This window comes from Lathamus discolor, chromosome 1 (genome assembly GCF_037157495.1).
Source record: "Lathamus discolor isolate bLatDis1 chromosome 1, bLatDis1.hap1, whole genome shotgun sequence".
NCBI classification, from domain to species: Eukaryota; Metazoa; Chordata; class Aves; order Psittaciformes; family Psittacidae; genus Lathamus; species Lathamus discolor.
The window spans coordinates 18011378-18038783 of record NC_088884.1 but is presented as its reverse complement, the minus strand read 5'-3'; the positions used below and the strand labels follow the sequence as shown (position 1 = coordinate 18038783).

The window sequence follows — 27406 nt, the reverse complement described above, 5'->3', positions numbered from 1 at the left end:
AGTGGAAATACTGGCCTGCTGCATTTGGGCTTTTTTATGATTTCTGTGTTTATCCCCTACTCCCACCACCAGGTAACGTGCCAATTCTGAATACTTTTGTAACTTACTCTGCATTTATTCATTTCCCTCCCATAGCCTACTTTCACCCTGCTTAAAGATTTCCCATCATTAAGTGGCCTTCTTGAAAGTGAATTGTAAATTTCTGTCTGAGTCAGAGAACATATTTTGCAGTGTTATTTCTGAAAATGTAATCAAATCCCCTTAAGAGGGAGTCTTGAAGTCACTTTAGAAGAAGTATGAAATTTTTAGTTCATGTTTCCAATGGAGTAAACAAGTGGATAGAAAGAGTGTCACAAGTCACCGAAAGGGCAGGAGAGGCGATGGTACTTTGAACTGTGCTATAGGAAATCAATGGAGGGATGGGAGAGGCCAGGACAAAAGATGATGAAGCAACACAGTTTGTGTTCTTCTGCTAGTAGATGTGAGGATGTGAATGTACTCTTCGAATAGAGGGTATGCGCAGATGCATGCAGTACTTGAACTCTACAGCAGCAGCTGACTCCTCTGTATGAAAGCTCACCTGACTACTGTGGATTCTTCCTGCGATTTGACAGATCCAGGAGCTGGAAGAACAGAAACTTCAGTCTGAGCGTTGTGTCCATGACTTGAAGACTGTCTTGGATAATAAGGAAAGAGAAATAGTAGCTTCTTGCCAGAAACTGCAGGACCTCCTGTTGGCATCTTCTGGGACTAATGCTACTATTAAACAACTGGAGGAACACGTGCAGCGGTAAGGGAGCACAGGGAAGCAAGCTGTCTGTCGCGTTCTGGAACTGTGCGAAAACAGCAGGGTAGTCTTCTTGTATCACAGCAAGTTGATATACTGTTTTGAAGGACACCTTTTGGATATGATTGTGTTATTTTATGCTGTTCTTTCTGAATTGGTGCTCTGGTGGATTCCCATAATAAAACCTGTATTTCTTTCTAAGGCTTGAAATTGAAAACGCCAGATTGGAAGCCACAGTCCAGCAACAAAGCAGTAGGATTGAAGCCCTTCAGAGAGACCTGCAAACCTCTGCCTCAGTAAGCTGGTCATAAACTTCCCTTTTTGTGAGCTCCTGAGCCTAGTGACCTGTTTCCGTGGAGAAATTGTAAGATGAGGTTTTCCTGGAGAGTGTGGGGAAAACTCAGTTCTGGAATACAGGCTGCTCAGAAAGCAGTTTGATCCATTCCGTAGCTTTCTGATTTTGAGAGTTTCCCATGGTACTATAGCAAATCCTACTTAATGCTCTAAAAGGTAAATATTTGACATTAATAAGCTGGTGTAACTATTGTCTGCTTTAGACCCTTTGTGTTATCAGATGCTGCTTCTAACACTTGTAATATGTACCATAGATTCATAGAATGGTTAGGTTCGAAAAGGACCTGAAGATCATCCTGCCATGGGCAGGGATGCCTCACACTAGACCATGTTGCCCATGGCTCTGTCCAGCCTGTCCTTGAACACTGTCAGGGATGTGGCATTCACCATTTCTTTGGGCAACCCATTCCAGTGCCTCACCCACCGTCACAGTATAAAGGACTTCCTTATATCTAACCTGAACTTCCCTTGTCTAAGTTTTAACCCATTATACTTTGTCCTATTGCTGCAGTCCCTGATGAAGAGTCCCTCTCCAGTATCCTTGTTAGGCCACTTGGAAAGCTTCTGTGAGGTCTTCATGCAGCCTTCTCTTCTCCAGGCTGAATAGCCCCAACTTTCTCAGCCTGTCTTCACACGGGAGGTGATCCAGCACGCTTACCATCCTTGTGGCCCTCCTCTGCACTTGCTCCAACAGCTCCATGTCCTTCTTATGTTGAGGACACTAGAACTGCACACAGTACTCCAAGTGAGGGCTTATGAGAGCAGAGTAGAGGGGCAGGATCACCTCCTTCGACCTGCTGGTCATGCTTCTTTTGATGCAGCCCAGGATACGGTTGACTTTCTGGGCTTTGAGCGCACACTGCTGGCTCATGTTCAGTTTCTTATTGACCAACACCCCCAAGTCCTTCTCTGCCAGGCTGCTGTGAATCTTTTCTCTGCCCAGCCTGTAGCTTTGCCTGGGGTTGCCCTGACTCGGACCTAAGACTTTGCACTTGGCGTTGCTGAAATTCATGAGGTTGGCATTGGCCTACCTCATAAGCATGTCAAGGTCCCTCTGGATGGCATTCCTTCCCTCCAGTGTATCAACCAAACCACACGCCTTAGTGTTGTTGGCAGACTTGCTGAGGCAGCATCAGTCCTAGTGTCCATGTCACTGACAAAGATGTTGAACAGGAGCGGTCTGAACACTGACCCCTGAGGGACACCATTTTCCAGCTCCTCCAGGACCCACGGATGGATTTCATCAGGTCCCATGGGCTTGTGCACATTCAGGTTTTTAAGATCATCCCGAACCTGATCGTCTCCTACAGTGGGCTTAAGGTCTTTATTCTCGCAGTCCCTGCTTCTGTCTTCCAAGACTTGAGTGGTGTGGGCAGAGCACTTGCCAGTGACGACTGAGGCAAAGAAGTCATTGAGAACCTCGGCCTCCTCCAAATCCTGGGTCGCCAGTTCTCCTGTTTCCTTCTGGAGAGGGCCCACATTATTCCTGGTCTGTCTTCTTTTAGAAACATCCTATAGAAGCCTTTCCTGTTACTGTTGACATCCCTGGCCAGACTCAATTTGAACTGGGCCTTAGCTTTCCTGACCATCATGATCCCTAGCTACCTGGACAATATCCCTGTGTTCTTCCCAGGCTGCCTGTCCTTGCTTCCACCTTTTCTAAGCTGCTTTTCCCCTCTAAGTTTTCTCAGCAGCTCCCTATATATCCACAGAGGCCTCCTGGCCCTACTGCTGCATTTCTTTCTAGTTGGGGCGCAATGCTTCTGATCTTGGAGCAGGTGATCTTTGAATATCAACCAGGATTCTTGGGCGCGCCTGCCCTCTAGGGCTTTATCCCATCGAACCTTACTGAGCAGGTTCCTGGAGAGGCCAAAGTCTGCTGTCTTGAAGTCCAGGGCAGTGAGCTTGCTGCGTGCCCTTCTCACTGCCGTGAGGATCTTTAGCGATATTCATCAAATTAAGTCATGGAAATTCTACAGCAGATATTGATGCCAGGCACTTTGTGCTGGAGGCCTGACTGGCATCATCAGACTGGAACAAAAATTTTTTTTAATCTTTTGGAACAAACCATTTATTTTTATTTTTATATTTTATTATATTTATATTTTATTTTATTTATTTTTATATCTTTATTTTATAATACAAAATTCTATTTTGGAGCAAAACACTTTTGCTGTGCAGAATTGCTTTTCCTTTGGCCACTTGGTGTGTGTTTGTTTTCATGAAAGAGAGAAGAGAAATGCCTGTTGTATCATTAGCAGAACTTTGTGCAAGTCTTGGAATTTCCCACTGCCTCTAATTTTAAGAAAACGTTAATTTTAGCTTAGATAAGGTGCTTTTATCTGTGGCCTGTATAAAGCAAATTATTTTTGTATTGTAACCAGTGAACTAGAGCTCTTGTTACGACTGTAGTTTCTTATTAGGACTGAAAAGATTTTGAAAATAACTGGATGTAAAAGTTGAGCTTTCTGATGTACTAACAAGAGAAGAGGGAAGGCAGTCCTGATGCTGATACTTCCCTTTAGTTAATAGGGCATGGTTTTCAAATGTACTGTGGATGGGAAAGGCTACTTCATCCTGTGTTTGCTGATACATGCACTTTGTATCCTGCATGGTTCTCTCTCTCCCTGAGGCAAAAAACTAGAGCTGATGACTGCAAACAATCTTAAGTGGCATCAAACTGTGGCTGTTTTGGTCATTGGTGCTTCATGTAAATGATGTAGAAATAAAGAGGTGAAGAGGGGTACGTAGTATTTATTTCTGGCAATGAGGTGTAAACTTCAGTCTGGAAAGTCATAGTGCTTCTTTTAATGCTTCTGTAGGTTCATAACCTCTTGGAAGACTTGTTAACTAGCTTACGGACAACACAGGCAGCTGCAGAGGATCACCACCAACAGGTACATGTCTCGCTTCTGTGAATGACTGGTTTAGTCTTGGAATATTTTGTATGTAGGTAATTAATGAAAACGCCAGGTGGGCTGTGTAGGCACAGTTAAGCTGAAAAATGCCTTTCTGGTTTTAGGACAAAGTACCCTCAAGGGAAGAGGCTGTAAGTTTCCTCATTCTCCTGCTGCTGTGTTTTCTGTCTGTGTTGTGGTGTGCAAGAACTTGTGTTCAGCATGATTCATCTGGTGAATTCTATCTCCCATCCCAATGGGGGAGTGAGCAAGTGGCTGTGTTGTGCTTAGCTGCCTGCTGAGGTTAGACCATGGCAGGTGATGAATAGGATAATGGGCAGATGATGAACAGGATATATGGGCAGAGGGAGATAGATCTGTGGTTGAAAGGTGCAAAAGGAGACTGGACTGGGGAGACACATGTTATCTTTGCAGCTATGTCAGAGCTTTCCCTTGAGATCATGTTAGCTTCTGTCATAAGACGCAGCATTTCACTACTCTGTAAGGACACTCTTGAGGAAGTTGTACACCCTAAGGATTTTATTTATCTGAGCCTCTGTGCTAAGGTTTTCATGACTTTCTGTAGATCATTAGACATCTTTTCTTTTTTTTTTCTTTCTTTCTCCCCTTACAGAATGCCACTAAAAACATCTAGTCAACTTGTATTCTTTATATGTGAACTGAATCATCAAATTCTGTTCCACTCAGGTGCATCTGTTGGGCAAAACTTTGTTCCTTTGGGTAGAAGCATAAGTAGCATTGCTGATTTGAAAACATTTTCTTACTCTTGGGAGGTGTACAGAAGCCGTGAGAGTAGAGTATTTTCTGTGGTGGGCATTAGCAGAATTCTGATCTTATAAAGTATGTAATGCTAGGAACCTCAGACAACCTTTGGAAGAAAGTTGTAAGGCAATTTTTGTGTGTGTGCGTATGTCATCCCCCAAAGCTGCAACCTTATCTTGCCACTTCTACAGCATTCATTCTTCCCACCAGGTTCAGCTGCTGTTCTTGGTTATGTTATAACTCTGCATTAACTTTAACCATAGACCTTGGATTGGGAAAAGAGCGTTTAGGCCCGTTTCCATTTACGTTGCTGCTGTCTATTGCACTGTTGTCTTTCTGGTCACCTTAGATTTTCTTTTACTGCTGTTGCTTTCATAGATGCAAAAGCAGAATGTGCTGGGTCTGACATCAAATGACTTACACAGCATGTGGGAAGAGCAGTTGAAGTCAAGATCCCACCTTGAAGAGCGTGTTGCTCAGCTTGACAGGGAGAAGGCTGAACTCCTGGAACAGGTGAGCTCAGCAAATTCTCCAAACACCTAGTAAATACCCAGGGAACTGTGTCCACCTTTTTGTTGAGTTCTTGCATACTCTGCTTTTTTCCATTATCCCTGTCATTCAAGCTCTCGGTATCTTGTCATTTGGGGATCATCCAGGGAAAGCTAGTTGGGTATCTTTGTGTAAATTCTGCAGCAGTTCTATTGGGAAGAGTTCCCAGTGTGGTTTGCTATCATTTGAGCCCATCAAATAAGGCCACAGTTCCCCAGTTCTTTCTTGGATTCCTTCTAATTATTTTCTATCTCCTTGGTTTCTGGGCAGTGTTAAAATGCTTCATGTTTCCAGTGCAGTACTTCAAGGAGCTGGTGCAAGTTTTCAGGGTAGCAGGAGCTTAAAAGCCTTGCAGAAATCTGTACTGAGGGAATACTGGGCAAATGAACTAGTGCTTAGGAAGCAAGAAATTGCTGCCAGTTTCCATGGGTCAGTCTTTCCCTTTTCTCCTTTTCTGTGGAAATAAAATGGAAGTACAAAACAGTTACTAACTCTCCTCTGGTTTAGCTGAGAAAACGCCAAGAGGGAGATGTCAGTAAGTAAATACCCAGGAAGAGGAGATGTAAGTAATGGTAGGGGGGAATAAAGCACTGAAGAACTCTGAAAGATCAAATTCCTCCATAAGCCCCTGCCTTTTGGTTATTGAAGGTCCCATGAAAGCTTTAGATTGATATCTGCTCCTGTGACGTGCATACCTACGTAATCACTGCTATGAGCAGAAGAACTGCCAGAAGTGTTCTCCAGCACCTTTTCCAGCTTTTTGCCTTGAAGCATTAGAAGAGAGTGGCCTTAGTGTCAGGGAGGGCATCTGTTTCTGTTGTTAGCTATTGTCCTATTTGTTGTAAAACACTGAGGAATTAACTGTTCTCGGGAATTCTGTCCCTTGACATTCTGTGGAACTAGGCTAACAGAGATATACTGCAGCTTCTTTCTGGAGGAGGGTAGGTGCACATACTGCATTGTTCCTATGCTCTGTGTGTCATGTATCTTTTCTATTTTGAAAGTGTGAGAATGAAAGAAAGAAAGTGAAAAAGCTAGTAGAGTTGAAACGCCCTGTCGAACTGCGTCTGGATCAGGAAATGAAAAGAAACATTGAACTGCAGAAAGACTGTAAGAGGTATGGTTTCTTATAATGGTGAAGTGTTATTGTACTTTAATGTACAAAGAGGTGTACGCAACAGTTTGTGAGCCAATTAAAGCCTCATCTTACTTCTTGCCAGGCATTTCTGTGCATGAGCCTATAGTTTTCCATAGGTGCCAGAAGAACAGCAAAGGCAGGTTGCTTTGTACTTAACTCTGCAGGGAAGGGAAGTCTTTCAATCTTCTTTTCACATGAAATTTGGACCTTCCAGGTTATTTGCGGCACAGGAACGCTGTTTTTTCTCAGTAATTCCAGTTAATGATGAAGCAAGCTGTGCCTGTGCTGTTTACATAACAGTATGTGAAAGAGGGTGGTTCTTCCTGTGCCTCACTAGGTTTTTTTGACCAATTTGCTGTGCAGGTTGAAGAGGCTTATGAGCAGAGCTATAAAGAAAGTAAGGGTATATGAGGAGAGAGAGATGGAATCCCAGCTTAACTGGCAGGGAGAAGTGAAGAACAGGTATTCTGAAATGGTCAATGAACTTGGCAGATTAAGAGCAACGGTGAGTTTTGGTTTGTTCATGTTTTTGTGATGGTGGTGGTGTTTTTCCTCTTGAAACCTGTTATTCCTTTCCTATACTACTATTCTCATTGATTCCTCCCCCTTTTCTTGGATTTATTTTGGAATTGATTGACCTTTCTTGATGCTCTGTCTACTATTCCAGTAATAGATTACTATAATACTGGTAGTGATGAATAAATGATGATATGATGAATAAAGCAGAAAACATTATATGCTGAGCAGTATCTGCAAGGGAACATCAAGAGCAAGCCAAAACTGTCACTAGGTCTGGCAGAGCGGTCCCATAGGTCCTCATCAAGCAAGGCAGAACAGGCCTTCTGATAGCAGGCAGGCTCCCTATGAGTGCAGATTGCCAGTCCAGTCTGTAGGGATGGGCAGGTCTGCCGTCCTACCAGTTTGTCATGTCCGTGGCTGAGGGTGAGGGCTGAGAGCAGTGAGGCCTGACACAGGCCTGGCTGCACCTTGAGGCTGCAGCAGCATCTTCAAGGTCTCACAGATGAATTCCTTCTCCGGAAGAGAGAGGGGAGTAACAGTGCCGCAAATCAAACAACTGTATGAAAACGGCTTTGCCCAAGCTCAGCCCCTGAGCCATCTCTTAGGCACAAGTCAAGCTGGAGACAGTACAGGTTCTGCTTTTCTAAATGGTATCATTGTTTCCCAGGACACAGTGTGTAACCTGAAGGATGTTATCAGAAATTATGTGAAAGCTGTTCTTGTTTAAAAAAAGTTCCTGGCTTCACTATAGTTTTAATACTGAGTTACCAGATGATAACAATAGTCTTGATGGCCAAATCCCTTCATCAGTTTCTGCTCCCCCACTGTCCACAGGTTAGTGACCTTTCCCAGCAACTGGAGAAGGAGTCTAAAACATGCATGCAGCTCAAAGCACAAAATTGCAGTTTGCGGGAAGAGTTATCCACCGTGCGTGAAAGCCATGAAAAATTGGAGAAGAGCGAATGCCAGCTGAAAGAAGAGGTGGCTAACCTCAAACATCATTTGGAAAATAACATGGTAGATCGCAGCCGGATAGAACAATACAAAAGAGAAGCAGAGGAACGAGCCGCACAAGAAATAAGACAAAAACTAGAAGAAGTCAATCTGTTTTTGCAGGTAAGTGAATTTCTCACATGTGTCTGTAGTTTCTATTATAGAATTCTGTTATGGCCATCATTTTCTAGTATTTTATTTTTTGGTGCCTGATTCTGTGTATTAATGCTGTCTTTCCTGGAGTGTGGTGGGAGAAGGGAATATGGTTGGGACAGAGTTCTTTTATGTGTGTGCAATGTGGCAGTAGTTGCTTGAATCGACAGCTTGCCCAAGGTAGATTTCCATTTTCATATTTTGGGGAGTATTGCTGTACACTGGTCTTGTTCTCACTGCTTATCCTTGAATGGGTATTGCAACTTACATCAAGACTGTTCTTTCATTAATAGTTTTGATGAAAAATAGTGCTAAATTATCTCATATGGTATTTCCAGGGTTCTGCCTTGATGGCTGATGGTAGTGAGGAGGCACACTTGCCTCACTGAATAAAGCTGTGTCCCTGAAATTGAGTGTATGCAATTGCCTGGTGGGGAGAGTTCTCTTTTTTTTGTGGTGGTTGAAACTGCATTATCTGCTTCAGACGCAGGCAGTTTCCCAGGACAGATTAGAACAAATCAGAGCCAGTCATCATGCTTCTCTGAGAAACCAGCTAAAGCATAGAATAAGAGATCTTGAATGTGAATTGGACAGGATAAAAAATACCCACAAAGATGGTATTTTTCAACAAGAATCCACACATGCGGAAGTGGAAAAGTACAAAGAGCTGTATCTGGAGGAATTAAAAATTAGAAGACGCCTAGGAAATAAACTGGAAAGGTGAGTGCATCCTTTTTTGGAGTGGTAATAAGATACTACTTTTTCTTCATGTATTTTCCTCCTAAAATCCCTCTTCTCCATCTGGTCAGCATTATGCATATAAGCATAAGATGGCATATTTGTTAGGAAAGTACCTTAAGACCCTTCCCCTTCATTAGAGCTGTCTCTTTAGTGCTTCAGCAGTACCACTGATCGTGGCATCAGTAGGGCATCTTTTAAGTTCATTGAGCCTTTCTGTCATCTCCTCCTCTTATCCTGGGTATGGCAGAAAAGATAAATTTCAGGTTCTTTACTGCTTGAATAAGTGTAGGTCTTTCAGAGAACAGAATTTGATTCTGTGAAGAAAAAAGAAATAAAAAAAAAAAAAGTCTTCATTTTAGCAGTGTGTCTGAGGTTTGAGCCCTCCTTGGGTAAAGGAGGGCAGCCCAGAGTTTTCTTACACAGGTGATGTACCTTTCAGTCCTAAGTGTTGGTAACTCTTGCTGCTCCTTGCAGGTAGTGTGACTTCTTCGAAATAAGTCCCCAAAAAAACTCAGATCAAACAATGATCTTGTTTTGGATGCTCTTAATCCCTTTCACTTTCAAAAGTCAAATAATAGTCATAGACCTGGAGGGTAACTTTGAAGAAGTGTTACTACAAAAGATAACTCTTTGTGTGTTTCTGAATGTTTCAGAGCTAATGAGAGACTAGCAGAAGCCAATGCTAAGCTCCTTCAGGAGCGCCGCAGAAACAAATCTTTATTCACAAGCAGCATTGTCAGTGGAGGTCTGGCTGAAAGTCCAATTCAGTATTCAACTGAACTGGGACATCTTGGCAACAACTTGACACTGAACAGAAGCCTGAGTCTAGGAGGAAGCTTCCTAAGTCCAAGCTGGAATGCATTGTCATCAAGAAACAGGGTTGAAGCCTATGTGGCTAAGGTAAGCATTTTGAAACAGTGTTCTCAACTACCGCTAAAGAATATCCATAAGCAAAGTTATGTTTTTTAGCCTAAAGTTAGAATCCATTTACAGATCCAGACCATATGGTCTAATATTTCAGAACAACCGCTAATGATCAAAACAGTACACAGCTAGAGGTGGTGGCAATGAAGACTTCTGGTCATCAAGGTTATACAGAATTCCAGGAATGCTCAAAGACCAACAAATACTGAAATCTGAATAATGAGTTGTGTAACTACATTCTTTAAAAAAAGAAACTTTGATCAGGAATACTGTGGCATAGAAAGTTCCCAGCTAAGTTCTTCATTAAATTTTAATGCATAGTATGTATGACCTATTTAAACCAGCTAACTTTATGATGAGTGCAAAATCCCATTGGGCATCTTTGTTTGGGATGTATTTTCCTTCTTTATTGTTCTTTATTCTAGCAGTTTCTTCACTGGAACTTGGTTTAGAAGATTAATACCAACAAAGGATGCTTCATAAACAGGATGATGTGAACGGGATTGCATAACTTTACACCACAGTGCTGGTCATATACTGTGCATAGAAGGCATTTGGTTTTGTAGTTCCTGCTATGTGTTATTACAAGAAAGGGTAAAATTAGCTGCTCCTCTGGAGGTCTTTAAAGGTTTCTAATTTTGCAGCAATGCTGCAACCTCTGCAATACCTCTTGCCAAGGTATATGCCCTGTAATTAGCAGTCACTGTGATAGCACATCCCTCACAGAATGGTGGACATTATGAGATCTGGAAAGCAGATGTCAAAAGGTGTAATCAGTTTCCCATGTAGCATAAGATTGAGGTGTGGAGGAGCTTCTCTATTAAGTGTTCTGTCCCTTGTGTATTCTGTTGTTGAATTTGAGAAGTATTTGTTCACTTTTAAGTCAATCTTAGTTCAGTGGTGCCACCCACACTGGAAAGAACGCTTTTAAACAATATGTCTCCAAACTGCACCTGGTTTAAGGAGAAAAAATCCCTAACCACCCAACAGCAAACGTAACAAAGCCAGACAAAGCAGTATACATAATGTGGTAGTTACAAAGATGAACTTTCATGTATCACTGTGAATGTGTATTTCGGTCAGAGAGATGGAGATGCATTACAGAAGAAACCTGGGAGGCAGTTAGTACTGTAGTGTCTGCAGGGGCTATTCTCCATGCAAGCAGTAGAAGGGAGGCAAGATTTTTGAGGGGACCACCCTCAAATGAAAACAGGAGAAGGCCAGGACAAAGGGACAAGACGGGTGGAGAGAAGGGAACAAGTGAGGAAAAGAAGGGACAGAAAGATGGGATCAAGTTGTTAAGAAAAAGGCAAGGAGAAAACCATCCTACTTTTAGGGAAAAAATGCTGCCCTAGTTTAAAAGTGTTAACAGCTATGCCTTGTTTTGAAGAATAATAATAAACAGGGGAAAAAAAAAGTGAAGGGAAAGAAAGAAAGAGTACTAAGTGCTTCTTAGCTGAATTACAGTAACATTCTTCAGGTGGTCCTACCCATTTTAATTTTCCAGAAGAAATTGGAACAGTCTGGATGTCTCAAAGTTTTGTCAATATCAAGAGACCTTTACTGGTTTACTAGCTTTCCTTAAAAGTATTGCAGAAATATTTTAAAACGCTATTTCACAGCTTATTGTTTTTATCCAGTTGCTAATATATGCAGATGCATATTTCAAATCAGTATATAGGCTGCTCCAACTTCCTTGTGAAGAATGATTCCCAAATCTACTTGTGAAAAACATTTGAGCTGATTCCAAGAAAAGCATGCATTAGATCTGAGAATGGTGATACTGTTCTTACTCAATGTGTCCTGATTTCCGTGGCACCCATAAAGTTTCTTTTCCAAGCATGTCTGTCATATTTTGTGATAGATTACTATGGTGGGTAATGCCTTTAGGATTTGATACTGTATTTTGAGGCGTTGCTTTGGAGGTTTAAAAAAGCAGAACCAAAAATACCCATCAGCCTTGAGCAGAATCTCAAGGAAGCTGAACAGTTATGTATGACATTTTCCCTGTCTCCAGTTATTGACGTTAGCTGAGGGTTTGTTTGTTCATTTGGGAGCTTTCTTACGTACCTGAATGTCTCCTTCCTGGTGCAGTTTTGTTAGTAGTACTAGGTCCCTAGAAGTTGTGTTTGATCTTGTTTACAAGGTACAGAGACTTTTAGTTTGTTGTCAGCAGAGCTGAGAATAATGTACTCTTACTATACACAGTTTGTCTTAAAAGTATTAGCTTTAAATTTTAATATAGTATTAAATTCTAAAGTTTTCTTCCTTGAATGAAGATGAATGGTTGGACTTAATGGTCTTAAAGGTCTTTTCCAACCCGGTTGATTCTATTAATAAAACTTGCTAAATGCTCAGAGAACTTACCAATTTCTTACCATTTCTAGCAGGTTCTCGTAAGAGAAGGCTGGAAATCTCAGCGTGCCTGTTTTCCCTCAGTCAAAGCTGCAGGTTTTGGCTGGTTTCTGGGACTTAAAATTACTGGTATGAATTTATCCTGCCTGATACTAAATCCAGCTGCACATCCTTTTGTGATACTTCTTCCTGTAATTGCCACTTAGGGAGCAACTGAGACTAACTGTAATCACAAACTCTGTGTAACCGCAAGTCACGGTTTGGTGTCTTCAGGCCGAGAGTACAGTTCAGTGTATTCAGGCAAGTTTTAAAACCTTATCGTCTTTGTCAGAGTCCTTCAGAAAAAAAAGTAACAGGATTCTCAGAGGTGCAGTAGTTGCTGAAGGACATGCATCTAAGTGGGTATTTCACTTAGAACTGCTGGTTTAATTTTCCTCAACTAGGTGCAGTATGTCATTAACAGTGTTTAAAGCCATACTCTATCTTTGAGGAACTGAAAGGAAGGATTCTTAGCATGTATCTAAAAAAAGGGGATTCAATTGGAGATAAGGCTTTAAGTAAGGAAGTAACAAAAGGGGAAAACTATATATATCTGTCTGCATACAGTAATGGGTGCTGAATGTCAGTCAGTTTCCAAATGCAAAATTACCAGATGCTGTTATTTCTGCAGGAATCTTGTACTCTTCTGGAGACAGGAGGTAACAGGAGGAAAGAATTCAGGAATGACAGTTTGTCTGTTTTGAAGCGCTTTGCTGGTTGTACTCTGCCTTTTGTAAGCACTTTGCTGCTTAGTACTCTGGCTATCAGATCGTTTAAAGACTTTAAGGCTGTTCTGTACTTCACTATTCACTTCAGTTATGCCTCCAGTTTTTTTTCCAGTAACCTGGTTCCCTTCTACCAAATTTGTCTTGCCTTTTGAATTCAAGCTGAGCAGTGCCTTCTGGCTGGAGATTACAAATGCTTATGCCATCAAAGCTCATAATCACAGGGCGTTAAGGAGCTTAAACTGAAGAATGTCTCAGGTAGTCATCGTGCACTTCTTTTTTTAGTCAAAGCTCTCTGCGCAGATTTGGTGTTTCTCACAGTAGCTTCCTCAAGGTGAGAAAGACTGAGGTAGAGGACACGCCATTCTTAAGAGGAGGACATTTATGTAAATTTGGTTTGTGCAAAAGCTTTGAAATAGCTTCTGGGGCAAGGAGGTGAAAACATTTCACACTATTATTCAAAATGCTGGTTATTAATTCTTTGTCCATACAGCTGTTGGAAAAAGCATTGGTAAATGATGCTGGTTGCAAACAAGAGGAAGAAGTGTTCCTCTAGCAGATGGACACAGCTGCTTCTTTTAGACATAACTAAGGAATGTGGAGTTTAAAGGCTTGAAAGATCAGTTTTCCTGAACTGCTGCTTAACATAATAGGCAATGTCAGTGATTATGCATATAGGCTTATATTCTGAAGATGGTTGTGTAGCAAGCTCTGTAAAATATGAGCATTCTATGATTTTGTTTGTTTGTTTTAGAATAAAGAAATGTGTTCCATTACAATATAGCCCCTTGTGCCTTATCAGATACGTGTGCTACAGAAATTAATAACCTTGACATGGAAGTGCAGAAGTATCTTGAAAAATACAAAAATGTTCATATTGACACAAGCTTATTAACTAGTAAAACCCCAATCATATGCAAATGTCTTTACTTTTTATGTCTTTTGGTTTTTGTTATAAGTTTTATTAGATTTTATTGTATTTTTAATTTTGTTATTTTAGGAATGAGGAATAGATGACAGGTACTTTAAAAATTCTGTGCATGTAATTACAAGCAGTGACTGTAGCGACTAGCAGCTGATTATGTTCTGGAAGGAGGCTGGCTGAAATTTGTTTCATAGTAAAATTTGTGTCGTAAGAAGGATGTAAGAAGGATGTATGTATGTATTGCCTGTCCTTTACAGGAGTAAAATGATCTTAGATGGGATCTTTTTGTCTTCTAATGATCTGGTCTACTGACTCCCAAATTGCTCAGGAATTGGTATCTAACTATCCAGAACTAAATTGAGTCAGATGAAACACAAATACGAGGTATTGCCAGTGTCCTGTGTACCATAATTTTGGAACTGCTCCCTTAGTCCATAGACCAAGGTGAGGAATATCTGCTGCAAGTGCTGCAAGGAGATTTTGAGACTGGAATTCTATTGTTAGCTTTAATAAATGCCAAACTTAAATCCTAACAGCTGTGCCAAAGACAGGTGAAAATGAACGTGTCTTGAAGCACAAAGTAATAGTGAACTCGGCTAGCTGCAATCAGTGTGAATTAGTGCATTTATGAAACCAGCTTTCTTAAGTAACATGAAAAAGGGAATGTCTTCTTCCTACTCTCAATTTCTGTTGCTTTTCTGATTTTTGTTTTCCATCTGCTCTCTTGTATTGTACCAGTATTTGTATTGTTAGCTTTTTTACTTGCTTCATTAACATAGAGGCTATGTTCTTATTTCTCACTGAAGAGTCTTGAACTTAAGGTCATTTTTCTTTTTTCTTCTTCAGCTCCTTAACCAAAAATCTGTTCTTTCTTCTCTGCAGCCAGATATGTGACAAGGTTTGTAGCCAGTATTGTTTAATGTTGGGTGGTATTTTATACTAGAAATGTTTTGTCATTTAAGCTGTTAGGTTTCAGTTAAAACTTACTTATGCATTCACACTTTCCTAATATTTTTAACATGTTAGTTTGTCCAAGTGAAAGACTGCTGTAGGGTACTTTGATGCTCTGTGTATTTGTAATGTTATGATGTCCTGGGTTCAGCAGTAGCAGTCATTTTTCTCCTTCTTAGTAGCTGGTTCAGTGCTGTGGTTTTGACTTCCAGCCTGGGAACAGTGCTGATAACACTGTTTTTAGTTGCTGCTCAGTAATGTTTACTCTGACCAGGGACTTTGAGTCTCATGGTCTGCCAGGGAGGAGGGGAAGCTGGGAGGAAGCAGAGACAGGACACCTGACCCAAACTAGCCAAAGGGGTATTCCATACCACAGCACATCATGCCCACTATATAAACTGGGGGCAGTTACCCAGAAAGGCTAGATCTCTGTTCGGGTTGGGCTGGGTATTGGTCAGTGGGTGGTGAGTGGTTGTATTCTTTTCCCTTGTTATTTCCCTTATCATTATTACTGTTGGTGGTAGCAATAGTGGTTTGTGTTATACCTTAGTTACTGGATTGTTCTTATGTCAACCCATGGGATCTCCATTCTTTCAATTTTCCTCCTCATCCCTCCGGGAGCGGGGGGAAGAAGCAGGGGGAGTGAGTGAGTGGCTGCGTGGTTTCTGGTTTGCCGGCTGGGCTTAAACCACAACATATGGCTTCTGTGGTAGTTAACCATCTATAAGATGACAGTGTATGGATTTCATCTGTTATGATGGAACTTCTTAATCTATAGGAGTCTGCTAGTTAATCCTCCTTACCAGTTCTGATATCCAGAAAATTCTTGGTAGTTACAGTGGTTGTGTCTGAAGTACCGGTACTGTTCTGACATTGGGTTCCTAGTCTCTGAGTATAATCTCACTAGTTACCCCTGTGGGTAACTAGTAAGTCAACACCTGCTTTCTGGAAAAGAGTTCTTGAGAAGGTGGCTGCTGCCAGGGAAACCAGTATGTTGCAGCCTGCAGAGATGTGCAGTATGTTTAGCATTACCTGCTCAGGAGCTTTGGGATAGTCAGCTGTGATCCTTTTTCCAGGAGACTAAGGGGGAGGGGAACAGTGGAGGGAAATTATAGCCATCAAAGGTGTATTTTGCCTGGCTCTTACTCACTTGTCAGAAATCAGTGTGTGTTGGTTTCCACTTATTTCTCTTTCCTCCGGTGTGGATGAAAATCACACAGATGTTAATGTAGTAAGTAGGAGGAAAACAAGATCTTTTTCTTTTCTTCATTCATCCACACATGTTGTGAAGGGTCCTGTGGACCTTCTGATCATTGTGAATGCTCCAGAAACCAGAGAAGGTGGTTTCTTCTAACACTTCAACTCCTATTGCTTTGCTTAGGATTGGTCCTGGATCATCTTTGGATCTACGCATTAGTTTCCTGGGTTTTTTTTTTTTTCCTGCTACCTATGTTTCATTTTGTGTGTTAGGGGATCCCTTCTCCCCAGGACTTTGATGCTGCTCATATCTGTTTTGAAAACAAGTAGAGATTTGGGTGATCCTTTTCTGTTGTTCTTTCAGCTCCATGCTCCTCTCCTAGCTGTGAAGACACACACTATTCCAGTCTGGAGGAGTAGTAGTTTTGGTCACAGCTATTCCTGCAGTCCCAGAAGGACGGCCCTTCTCTCCACTTTGCTGGCTTATGGATGCACTTCTTTGGCCCTTGGAGCTAGTCTGTTACCGCTCCTCTTGTGAGAGTATGCAGAGTGCTTCCTTTCCTGAAGCTCTTGCTCCCTATGGCCTGTTGAGTACATTGTACAGTGTTCTGGTTCTTCTTTTTCTTGTCTGTGCGTTGCTAGATGAGTCTGCTCATTTCATAAAATACATAAATACCCCCAGGGATTCAGTACTAAAATCAGAGAATCACAGAACGGGTGAGGGTGGAAGGGGCCTACAAAAGTAATCTACTCTAACCTCACCCCTGCTCTGTGGAGTTTCCCCTATTTAGATTTGTGCCCATTCCTCTTGTTCTTTTACTTGACAGCATTGAGATTAGGATTCCATCTTGTTTACTTCCCCCCACCAGGTATTTATACACATAACTGAGGTCCCCCTGAGATTTCTCTACTCCAGTAAAGAAACAGTTGCAGCTCTCAGCCTCTCCACATAGCTCATATAGTCCAAGCCCTTCAGCATCTTTGTGGCCACCAAAGGCGTGGAAGCTGTATGGTATCTGTTTTGAAATTCACTTCTGTGTGTCACAAACTTGATGGAAAAACTGCAGGAGTCACAAGTGTCATCAGATGTAAACAACAGCTTATAGTGCTCGGACTGTGACTCTCAAAAATACCTGATTTCTTCTTATGGAGACTTTGAAGTCGGAATGCTGAGAATAACTTAATTGGTAGCAATAACCACCTTCTAGGGAAGAAAGGAGAAGTGCTTCTTTCTAGTGATCGAAGCAGATTTTTTTGGTTACATAATAAATCCCACAGCAGTTGCTGAGTAGAAGCTGTAGGTGTTATCTTTGCTTATTACGAAGTTCACAAGAAAAAATTGTATGTTTTTATACGTGTGTCATGGTATTTGCAATAACAAAGAAAAATCCTGGCATGATCTGTAGGAGCACTTTCAATTCTCCATCTTAAGGCTGAGAAAAGAATATTGGCATGTTTTTTCTATACAACAATACGTGTCAGTTCTTCGGCAGCTGCTACTGCATCCCTATTCTTATGAAGTTACAGAAGACAACTGAATTTGTCCCTGCGGATGGCATTTGTACACATCTCAGCAATTAGCTGACATTCTGCCCCTGTATTTGATGCTCAACTTTAGCCACACCTTCATTGTAATAACTCCACTTTGTATTCATCCTGTATATTTTTTAAATGCCTACTTAAAATCCAGCTGGTGAGTTACAGGTTGTTGTGCTATGGTTAATGTTGCTCAGAGATGAGAATGCTACAGCCTGGCTGATCAGGAGGTTTTCTTCATTGAAAATCAGACCTCTAACCCCAACCAAGATGTTTCTATTTGGGATGATTTTTTTTTTTTTTTTTAGTTTTGATCATGTTTTAACAATGTTATAGAAGTTCAATATTACAAAAATGTAACTTAATATATTAAGTGTATATTTTCTGTTATGATTCTAGGTACGGCAAGAACTGGATGAAAAAGTCACTAAAGAACTTGAACAAGGTAATGTGTCATGTTAGGAGTGCTTTTAAAGGAAAAAGATGACTGTTCCTAACTCTTGCAGATAATGGCTTGAAAGCTGTCAAGTTCCCATGCTAAGCCCAGGGTTTTTCTGCTAACTTTCCAGTTTAGATGTCAATGTGAAAACCTCCTGCTTACCACAATATTATGTAAAATGTTACACAGCTGCCCGAAAAATAACAAGAACAAATAAAACTAACCTGTTTATCACACAGATACACTGGCTTAAGCAGATGTCACCTTTCACTAGAGTTAATCCTCAAGCACATCAAACATAAAAGAAGCGCTAAGATTTTGTAGATTTCAGCTGTCATTTCTCCTTCCATGTACATTGATTGCATTCAGCACTAAACCATACCAGACACATTCTCTGCTGTTAGTTCTTGATTTTTTGCCTGTATTTGTAGCTTGTATGTTGCCACCTGTTTTGAATAAGCAAGAATAATATAATCAATGTCAAAAGATACCCTTTCTTTAGGAAAAAATCAATTAGTAATATTTAGGCAAACATAAGATGAGTTGAATGCTTGTAATACATAGTGTAAAACATACTCCATAATATGAGGCTGGATGTCCAAAGAGGAATTCCACCTATTTCGTGATAGCTGCTCCTCCCGGCTCATGGCTTTGCAGTGGGTGGTGCCATTTCAGGGCAGGTAGACCCTAAGAGAATTTTGTTCTCTTCCTGTATGTTTTTAATCGGATAGAGGGTTCAGCTGTACCTTCCTAGCTCTTCCCATGTGTCTGAATGGACACAAAGCCATTGCATTGCATTTGTATGTATTATTTTGAACATAATTTTGCATCTTCTAAGAATCATGGAGTGTGTTTGGTTTGGGGACCTTGTCTACAAAAGATGACTGGAGAAAGATGGCAAAGGCAAGTTTGCTTTCATTGGCTATGTGTTTTCAGGGAGGAAAGAGGGTTTTGCCAGGGCAAGTTATAAAGACACTCCTCAGAGAAGGTGCCAGGCTGGGAAATGTGTCCTGGCCTGACTGCAGAGCAAAGGTGTTCACATTTTCATGGACAGATGCTTTAAAAGTTTGCCACAGTGAATGCAGAAGCTGTTTTTTAGGAGTAGTGTTCCAGTAAATCACTGGTTTGAATGTTCAAGGAAAATGGATACTTGAGGTTGAAGAGGTCTGCAGGGGGCTAAACTTGGCACTGGTTCATGAGCAGGACTCATTTGTGGATCCCCTGAGATGTTAAGTGTGTAGCCTCTGGAATTTCTTTGGCTAGCTTTAGAAATACCATTGGCTGATAAGCAAAGGTAGAAAAAAATGTTTCTCCCTTTGTGCCTAGCCCTTTCATTGTTCTGTCCCCTTGGAATTTTTTTAATCTCTTTATGGACTGCAGTTTCTCCAGTTACTTGTGATGTTTTTACAGTAATATCTTTGGCCCTGTCTGCTGTGAAAGTAACACCAGGAACCTTTTCTTCCTAGCCACTGCTGAACTTGAAACTGGATCTGCAGGAGCCTCTCCCATGATATCTACTGATGGATCTTCAAAAAATGTCCATGTTGTTGACCAGGATCCCCTTTGCAGGGCAATACAGGAGTACCGTGATATTTTAACCAAAAATTGCCTAATTTGAACAAAATGCTGTGGAAAAGCTCTGGAAATAATTTTTTTTTTACATAGTGCATCTATGGTTTCCCATCCCATGGTACAGATGTGAAAACATGTTTATTGCAGTGTAACTGTTTGTTTACTAAATGGATGTCAAGCACACTGCACTTACCTGTTGGTTTATTGCTGCATAGTTGTTTTGTTTTGCACCTACAGTAAGAACCATATCTATTTTTTTCTAACAGATGGACTAACCTTGATTCTTGAGCTTGACAGAACTGCCAAAATGTTTCTTATTTACATAGATGTATTATTTTATTCCATTCATGTTCTGTGTTTTAACAAAAGAGCTCCCTTTGTTCTGTTTAATCCTTTCATTCTATGTGTTTTTATTGTTCCCAGTGTTATTTTAATGCTTAGGATATTCTTCAATGTGCTTTGAGTGCACTGCTTCAATCCTAATGCAGGGAATGTTTCTGCTGATAAAGTTTTACCAGTGTTAAAGCTGGAGAATAGGGCACTTTACTGTCACTTGATGCACCTTAGGTTTAAAATTACTGGGAGTGTATAGTAGTGCCAAGGAAGTTATGATGTGATCTGTTTGGTCTGTTTGTTTTGTATCGCCGAACCACAGAGTGGCTGAAGTTGGAAGGGGCCTCTGGAGGTCCCCTGGTCCAGCCCCCTGCCAAAGGGTGTCCACCTAGTACTGGTTGACCAGACTATTTTGGCTTTAGAATATCTCCAAGGTAGGAGACTCCACAACCCCCATGGGCAACCTGTGCCAGTGCTCACCCTCCATCACAGTGAAGAAGTGTTCCCTGATTTTCAGACAGAACCTTGGTGTTTCATTCTGTGCCCGTTGCTTCTTGTGTTATTGATGTTGATTTTTTTTGTATGAAAAATGGCTGCAGCTTTAAACATTCACAGGTCCTACATCAACACCTGTAGTGCACCTGAAGCAGTTCATATGGGGTAAAAAAGGAATCAACTTTCAGTCTCCTTAGTACTTTCCAGAACTAACTTGTGTGTTGTAATGGCTAATCTTTTTGTCACCACTAGCAGCTGATATGGTGGCTATAGCCCAAATATTAGCCAGTGTTGTGAGACTGCTGGAGGGGAAGGGGTGGCATCCAGAGGGAACTTGACATTCCCGAGAGGTAATCTAGTGCAAACCTGTGAAGTTCAACAGTGCAAACTGCAAGGTCCTGCACCTGGGTCAGGGCAATCCCAATCACAGTACAGGTTGGTTAGAGATGCAGAGCCCTGCAGAGAAGGACTTGGGGGTGTTGGTCAATAAGAAATTGAACATGAGCCAGCAGTGTGCGCTCGCAGCCCAGAAACCAACTGTGTCCTGGGCTGCATCAAGAGGAGCATGACCACCAGGTCGAAGCATGTGATCCTGCCACTCTCCTGTGCTCCAGCTGGAGTTCTGTGTGCACTTCTGGTGTCCTCAGCATAAGACAGACATGGAGCTGTTGGTCTCACTAAATCAGAGGAGGAGTACAAAGATGCTCAGAGGGCTTGAGCACTTCCTGTTTGAAGACAGGCTGAGAGAGTTGGGCTTGTTCAGCCTGGAGAAGAGAAGGCTCAGGGGAAAGACACGACAGCACTTTTCCAACACCTAAAGGGGGGGCCTACAAGAAATCTGGAGAGAGACTTTTTACAAGGGCAATTAATGATAGGACAAGGGGGAATGGCTTTAAATTGAAAGAGGGTAGATTTAGAACAGACACTAGGAAAAAAATTTGTACTGTGAGGGTTGTGAGTCACTGGAACAGGTTGACCAGAGAAGTTGAGGCTGTCCCATCCTGAAAGTCTTCAAGGCCAGGTTGGATGGGGCTTTAAGCAACCTGGTCTAGTAGAAGGTGTCCCTGCCCATGGCGTGGAACTAGATGGTCTTTAAGGCCCCTTCCAACCCAAACCATTCTATGATATTATGTTTGTGTCAATAAAACAGGCAGGTTTACTTTTCTCACGGAGATTTCTGTTGTTGCTGAAGATAGAGAGTTGTCATTTCCTGTCTCCAAAAGTCACTACTGATCTGATGATTATAGTACAAGGTCCCAGTTCTGGAAAAGTAAGAGTGGTTGTACTTAGATGAATTATGACTGGAAAAATTTGGGGTTTTACCCAGTAATTGAGAGAGTTAAGAGGCAGTGAGGAAAACAATGAATGCTACTGTGACACTGTTCCTTTTAAGAAAACACATTTTTGTGAAGCTGATACCCTGTATTTAATTCCAGATATTCTGTTTCAACTTGATAATTACACTTTGTAGTCTAGTACATGTCCTTGTTTATTGTTCACCTTCTTGACTTTACTTTTCACACCTTTCCCTCCCTATAGAACTCCCCAGAGCTCTGCTCTGCTCACTTCAGCTCTGTTCACAGCTGTATCTTCAGCTTGTTCTGGAGGCCAGGCAAATGCCTAGCACACATTTGTCTTTTTCCTCCAGGGAGGCTTGAAGCACAGTTATGTTAAGATTGTGGACTGAAGTTGAGGGATTACTAAATAAATTCCATAAATTTACATAAAAAATTCCAGACTGTTCATGTATTTCAGAGCATTCCTCCTTGTGGTCTGGGCAGAAGGTAGCCGGTTAGCTTCTGGTAGCCATGCCAGTCTGATAGCCTTCTATGATGATGTCAGTAATTCAGTGGGCAGAGAGAGAGCAGTGCATATTGCTTCTTTGACTTTAGCAGGGCCTTATCTTTCTAAACTTCAAAGAGAAATCAAGTGTGTTTCTAAATTTTTGCTAAAATATGTTAGAAACCCTTTCACATCAGTAGCTGCAAGAGGATTCCTAGACTCTGTTTCAGAAAATCTCAGCATGCCAGTTGCTTTTTCCTCAAGAGCAAACAGTGTAAGAAGGTGTCCAGGTTTTGCTCTCTTCTAAATGATGCATTGAATTGTAGCCACAAAACGTAAGTTTTTTTCATTGTTATTCTTTGGCAGAGTAGCAGCTTGAAAGATCAGTTAAAGGCTGTTTGAGTAGTGCTACCATAGCACTAGTATGTCCACCCAATGAGGCTTGAGACTTCTGAAATACCCAGGCATCTGCTGACCTCTGCAGCTCTCACTGCTTCACTGATGCTTTGCAGAGGGAATATAAATCTGGTGTCCTGTAAGCATACTGACCAACTTTGACCTGTTTTCATCTTCCCTTTACCTTACAGACACCTCTTGCCACCCATATCTGGATATAAACTTCCTGTTACTTAAACCAAACAAGCTACAAGTTCTGTTTGCCTAGACAAGCCAGTGGTAAATGCTTCCTTACTGCTTGCTGGCTCTCAGAAGTGAAGGTTGTTGCTTGCTGGACAAACCGAACTGAAAGCCAGTGTTAACATCTCACACAACAAGGAAAGGAACTCTAGTGGATCCATTAACTTTAAAGATGGATGTGTTTGTTTGCTTGCTCACTAGAGAGAAAAACCTGTTCTCAAAAGTGGGTACTTGCTGGAACCAGCCCCAGCTACCCTGAAAGTGGTGCTGCTACTACATCACATGGCATTTTAAAGAGGTAACTGTCCTGAAACAGAGCTAAATCCTGTTCTATAAAACAGGGACTCTATCTCCTGTGTAGGAGTCTGTCTTTCATAATTTCTGACTAGGTGTCTGGACTGCTTACCTAGTGTCTCAGTGCTTGATCACATACTACTTGAACATAGTAGGTTCATGTTTAGGGATTGTTTTACAGAATTTGTTCATGCAATGCAAGCAATACAGGCAAATTGCATGTGAACAGGGGAAATTTGGCTTGCTCCTGTACCCCGTTGGCACTGTTCTTTGCATTCCAGAACTGTGTCTGTATCAGACAAAGAATGCCTTCTTAAGCAAGGCTGAACTGTATGAGACCTTGAACAGGCAAATGCAGCATGTAAAGAGATGTTTTCCACTATCAAACCACATCTATTCAGACAGATTTAGGGGAGCTCTTTCCCTTCAATTTCTACCCTATCCACTGCACCTTCAGCCCCAGAGAACAGTGTCAGGTAGTCTTCTTCTGGATGAGGTGCAGATCCATTTTCCATACTTAGGGGAAAAAACATCCAGCTTCATGTCTATGGTATGCCAGTCTACCTGTGCACTAGCAGTGTCTTTTCCTTTCAGCGTTCTCCTTTGTAATGAAATACTCAGTCACCATTTGCTTCTCTCCAACCCTTTTGGCTCCAGCCATTGTCTGCTTTTCAGCATATTCCACAATTTTATTCATGGTATAGTTCCTGTGTTTCCATCCTCCCAAAGCAATTTCTTTCCGTGTCTTACATGGTATTAGTAAGAAGAAAGATTAGTGGTCATGATTCAGTCTTGTAAGGTCAAATGAAATTGTTGGGAGAAAACAGGAGTCTGAGGCCATTCCAGGTACACAGGGGAAAAACCCTTTCCTTTCTGAGTCTGCCATCACCTCAGAAAACCTCATGCCAAACAGTTATGTGCTGGAACTGCAGAGTGACGTTTCCTAACTGGAGTGAATCCTAGTGCTGTAGTTAATACCACTCGAGCTTCTCTGGAGCATCACAGCTACAAAAGATCAAAAGGCCACAGGATAAGTGCTTTTTTTTTTTTTTTTTTTTTTTTTTTTTTTTTTAAGCCCTGAATTCCCCAAAATGTATCTATGTGTAGCCTTTGGTGCCCTCCAGTGCTGTTAAAACCAGGGATCTTGTTTCAGTAACAGGTAATATAGTTTAATTTATTTTTTGTATTGCAAGCTGGTTTTCATGCTATGCTCTTCCATTTATACAGGGGCAGAATGATAGCTGTGTGTCTTGCAGCCAGCCAGCTGCAGGTACACTCTCAACAGCTTTGGTGTCTTCAGGTTTGTCACGGGAGAAATCAACTATGTGGACTCTTGAGAAAAGCAGAGAGATGTGATTTTAATGGGCATACTGAACTGCTCACCAGTTTTCAGTGGTAATACCTTGCCTATTGATAGTGTAAGATGTCTGTGGAAAAACAAGCCATACATGGGGATCCTTGGGGTACTTCATTGCAGAAGGCTGGCCACCCCTTCGTGAGGCAGCCTCTGCTGCAAGAGTCTGTGCATACAGAAACTGTTGTGCACACAAAGCTAAAACGCAGGTCTGCAGGTCTGTCTCCTTGGCATGGATGCCAGTTCCTTGGAACGTGCAGTTGTGCACCTAGAGTCCATCATTCCAACAGACTGCTAAATAACAGCCAGAAGCTGTACCAGGATACCTAGAAGACTCCTAGGACACAGTTGACAACCAGTTACTCAGGTTTACTGTACCATCAGTTTGTCTCCTGCCTCCTCTTACCCCCTGGTTACGTATTACCAGTAGCAGATGGTGTTTGCTGTTTGCCCTGGCAGATCCAAGCTGATAACCTTATTTCTTCACACTGTCAGCCTTGAACATGCAAATTGCTTTCCATTGGTAGCACCACCTTTTCCTAAGCTTAAGCACTACTTCAGCTGAGAGTTCAGTGATCGTTGACCATTCTACTACCTTGTAACTATGATGAATTATTAATCAAATTATTACTATCAATTTAATCACTGCTGTAAACACGACAAGGACAGTGACTGTTACACAGGCAAGCAGCACCGTTCATGTTTATTCAGGATAATTTGGACCACAGCATAGTTAGACGTTGTGAGTACAGCTGTTGCAAAGGACAAAGACAATTTTCACTTTTTATCTTCTCTTGGGTTTTCTGTTTTAACTCTAGAAATGGAGTATGAATTCTTTTCCCACCTCGTAGGACCATGCCCAGATGTCTATAGCAGTGCCTCTATATAGAGTGGAGCTCTAGGCATCTTTGTAAACAAACAAAAAGCCTCTTTGACATTTATAACAGTCATGGCATCTACAGGAACGCTACTGCTAGTCACCTCCTTGCTGATGAACTGCCAGTTGCCATGGCCTTGGAGAAAAGTAATTTTTATCACCAGTTTTATTACCAAAATCCCGTGTACACAACTCCATTCCCTGTTGCAAGAATGAATAGACAGTTACTATACAACACAAAGGCTCCTCTTTAATGGCTTTTCATGAAACATGATCATGCTTACATATTTCTAGAGCACCAAGGCAAAAATAACCCATTTCCAAACTAAAACTCTTCACAGCAGCTAGGCAGCCACAGCAGAAAGTATTCACTAAGGAATCGTGAATCATACAGGTCCATTCCAGTTCCCTTTTCCAAACAATTCCTCATAACAACCTAACCAGCAATGTGTCTTTGCATTTACTGTTGTTAATTTCAAATTGTTTTATGCTGTCCTCTGATTAAAGAGTTGCAGGTCTGTGTATTTTGGTGCAAAGAAGAAGCTACTTTGAACATGGGCTGAATTTAATTTCCTCTCTATAAATGACTGGCTGAATTACTTTCCAGCTTTATTCCTGAAACAAAATCTTGCAACTGCATTTTGTCATCTGTCACATGAGGGGCCCAAGTCACTGTAAGGAAAAACAAGCTTTCATTTTGGACATGGAAGACAAGATGCGTAGATGTTTTGGGTGTGCAGACAGGAACAAAGAGATGTACCAGAAGTACATGGAAAAAAGATGGATCACTGGCTTTTCAAACGTAACTATACTTATGTCTAGATTATCTACACTGATTAAACTTGGTGCTGTAGTAGAATGTTTGTCATCTTAGAAGTTTCTTCTTTCATTAAATTACAAAGGCTCAGGTGGCCCCTGGCAGAGTGAATGGAAACTTCACTGCTCCCATAAATAATGCTCAGGGCCCAAGATCCTGAAGGGCGTTGTGCTGGGTACATGTGTGTGTTGAAATGTGACATTAGCAGTAGGGTGGCCTGGCACCTCCTTTTCAGCTAAGGGCAGTTCTGCTGCTATCTGCACTTTGCTGTTGAAACTCAGAAGCAGCATAATCAGAACCAAACCCAAAACTACTAACAGGCACAGTGTGGTTGTAATGTGTGATCCATGTCTTATCCATAAATAAAATCATATGACTCCCAGACTGAAGTTGTTTTTTCTGACTGGTTTCTGCACTGGCTGGACTTCTGGAAATGGTGGCATCAGAAGTTAGAGCATAACACTAAAAATTACTTGATGGATGTTACAAACTATGCAGGATGTTAAACTACTGTCTAGCTAAAACAGGGAGCTGTTTTATCAGTCATCATTTCATAATAACAGCAGCTCACTCAACAGATACTTGAATTCTGTGCCATTTCTCATCACAGACTGTTTCCACCCAGATCCTGACAATTTTAATTTAATGTGAGCTGACAACTTTTCAGGGAAGCAGTCTTGCAAATCTTAAGTACCATTCCAGACAGCAATCCTACCACATTATAGTTACACAAAAGAACCTTAAGCCTGCCTTTCAAAGACCCTGAGCATTTGTACTTGTCAGGTTTAAGCTGCACTTATACCTGACTCTTGTATCCAGGATGAGTTGGGATAGGCAGTAGGAGAAACACAGAAAAAAGCAAGAAGGCTGTTTCTGTTCGGTGTTAAGTACACGCTTCCATGCATTTTGCACTTGCAATTTAATCATGGAAGTAGTCTGCACACTCTTACTGCTAGTGATATTATTGTTAGAAGGTGGGCCTCAGCCCTATTGACTGTTTACATCTTCATCTTCCCTGGTTTTGAAATCTATTTCTGAGCTAACTGAGGTTCTATTGTGTGATGTTTCCTCTGCAGCATCACACATTTTCAATCAGCAGCAGCTCCTTAGCCATAATCACTTCCTGCCTTGGCTTCTGTTCAGCACTGCAACTTGCTGCAAAACAGAATTCCTGGAGAGAGTTGGTAAGAGAGGAGCACCCCTGTTAAGAAAACAGGCTGAGAGGGTTGGGTTTGTTCAGC

The 27406-nt window shown here is 41.5% G+C and overlaps 1 protein-coding gene across 3 annotated transcripts in view; it reads left to right on the top strand.

Moving 5' to 3' along the window:
• LOC136004089 (ankyrin repeat domain-containing protein 26-like) overlaps positions 1–26549 on the top strand; it is a 63963-nt gene extending 37414 nt beyond the window's left edge. For all 3 annotated transcript variants that reach the window (XM_065660357.1, XM_065660265.1, XM_065660439.1), the window contains 11 exons: positions 615–790; positions 990–1083; positions 3964–4038; positions 5200–5334; positions 6375–6487; positions 6872–7013; positions 7862–8143; positions 8658–8893; positions 9568–9814; positions 17966–18011; positions 19472–26549. In XM_065660357.1, the coding sequence (XP_065516429.1) occupies positions 615–790; positions 990–1083; positions 3964–4038; positions 5200–5334; positions 6375–6487; positions 6872–7013; positions 7862–8143; positions 8658–8893; positions 9568–9814; positions 17966–18011; positions 19472–19623 (1698 nt within the window). In that variant the 3' untranslated portion in view covers positions 19624–26549. The remainder of the gene's footprint in view (positions 1–614; positions 791–989; positions 1084–3963; positions 4039–5199; positions 5335–6374; positions 6488–6871; positions 7014–7861; positions 8144–8657; positions 8894–9567; positions 9815–17965; positions 18012–19471) is intronic.
• The last annotated feature ends 857 nt before the right edge of the window (positions 26550–27406 follow it).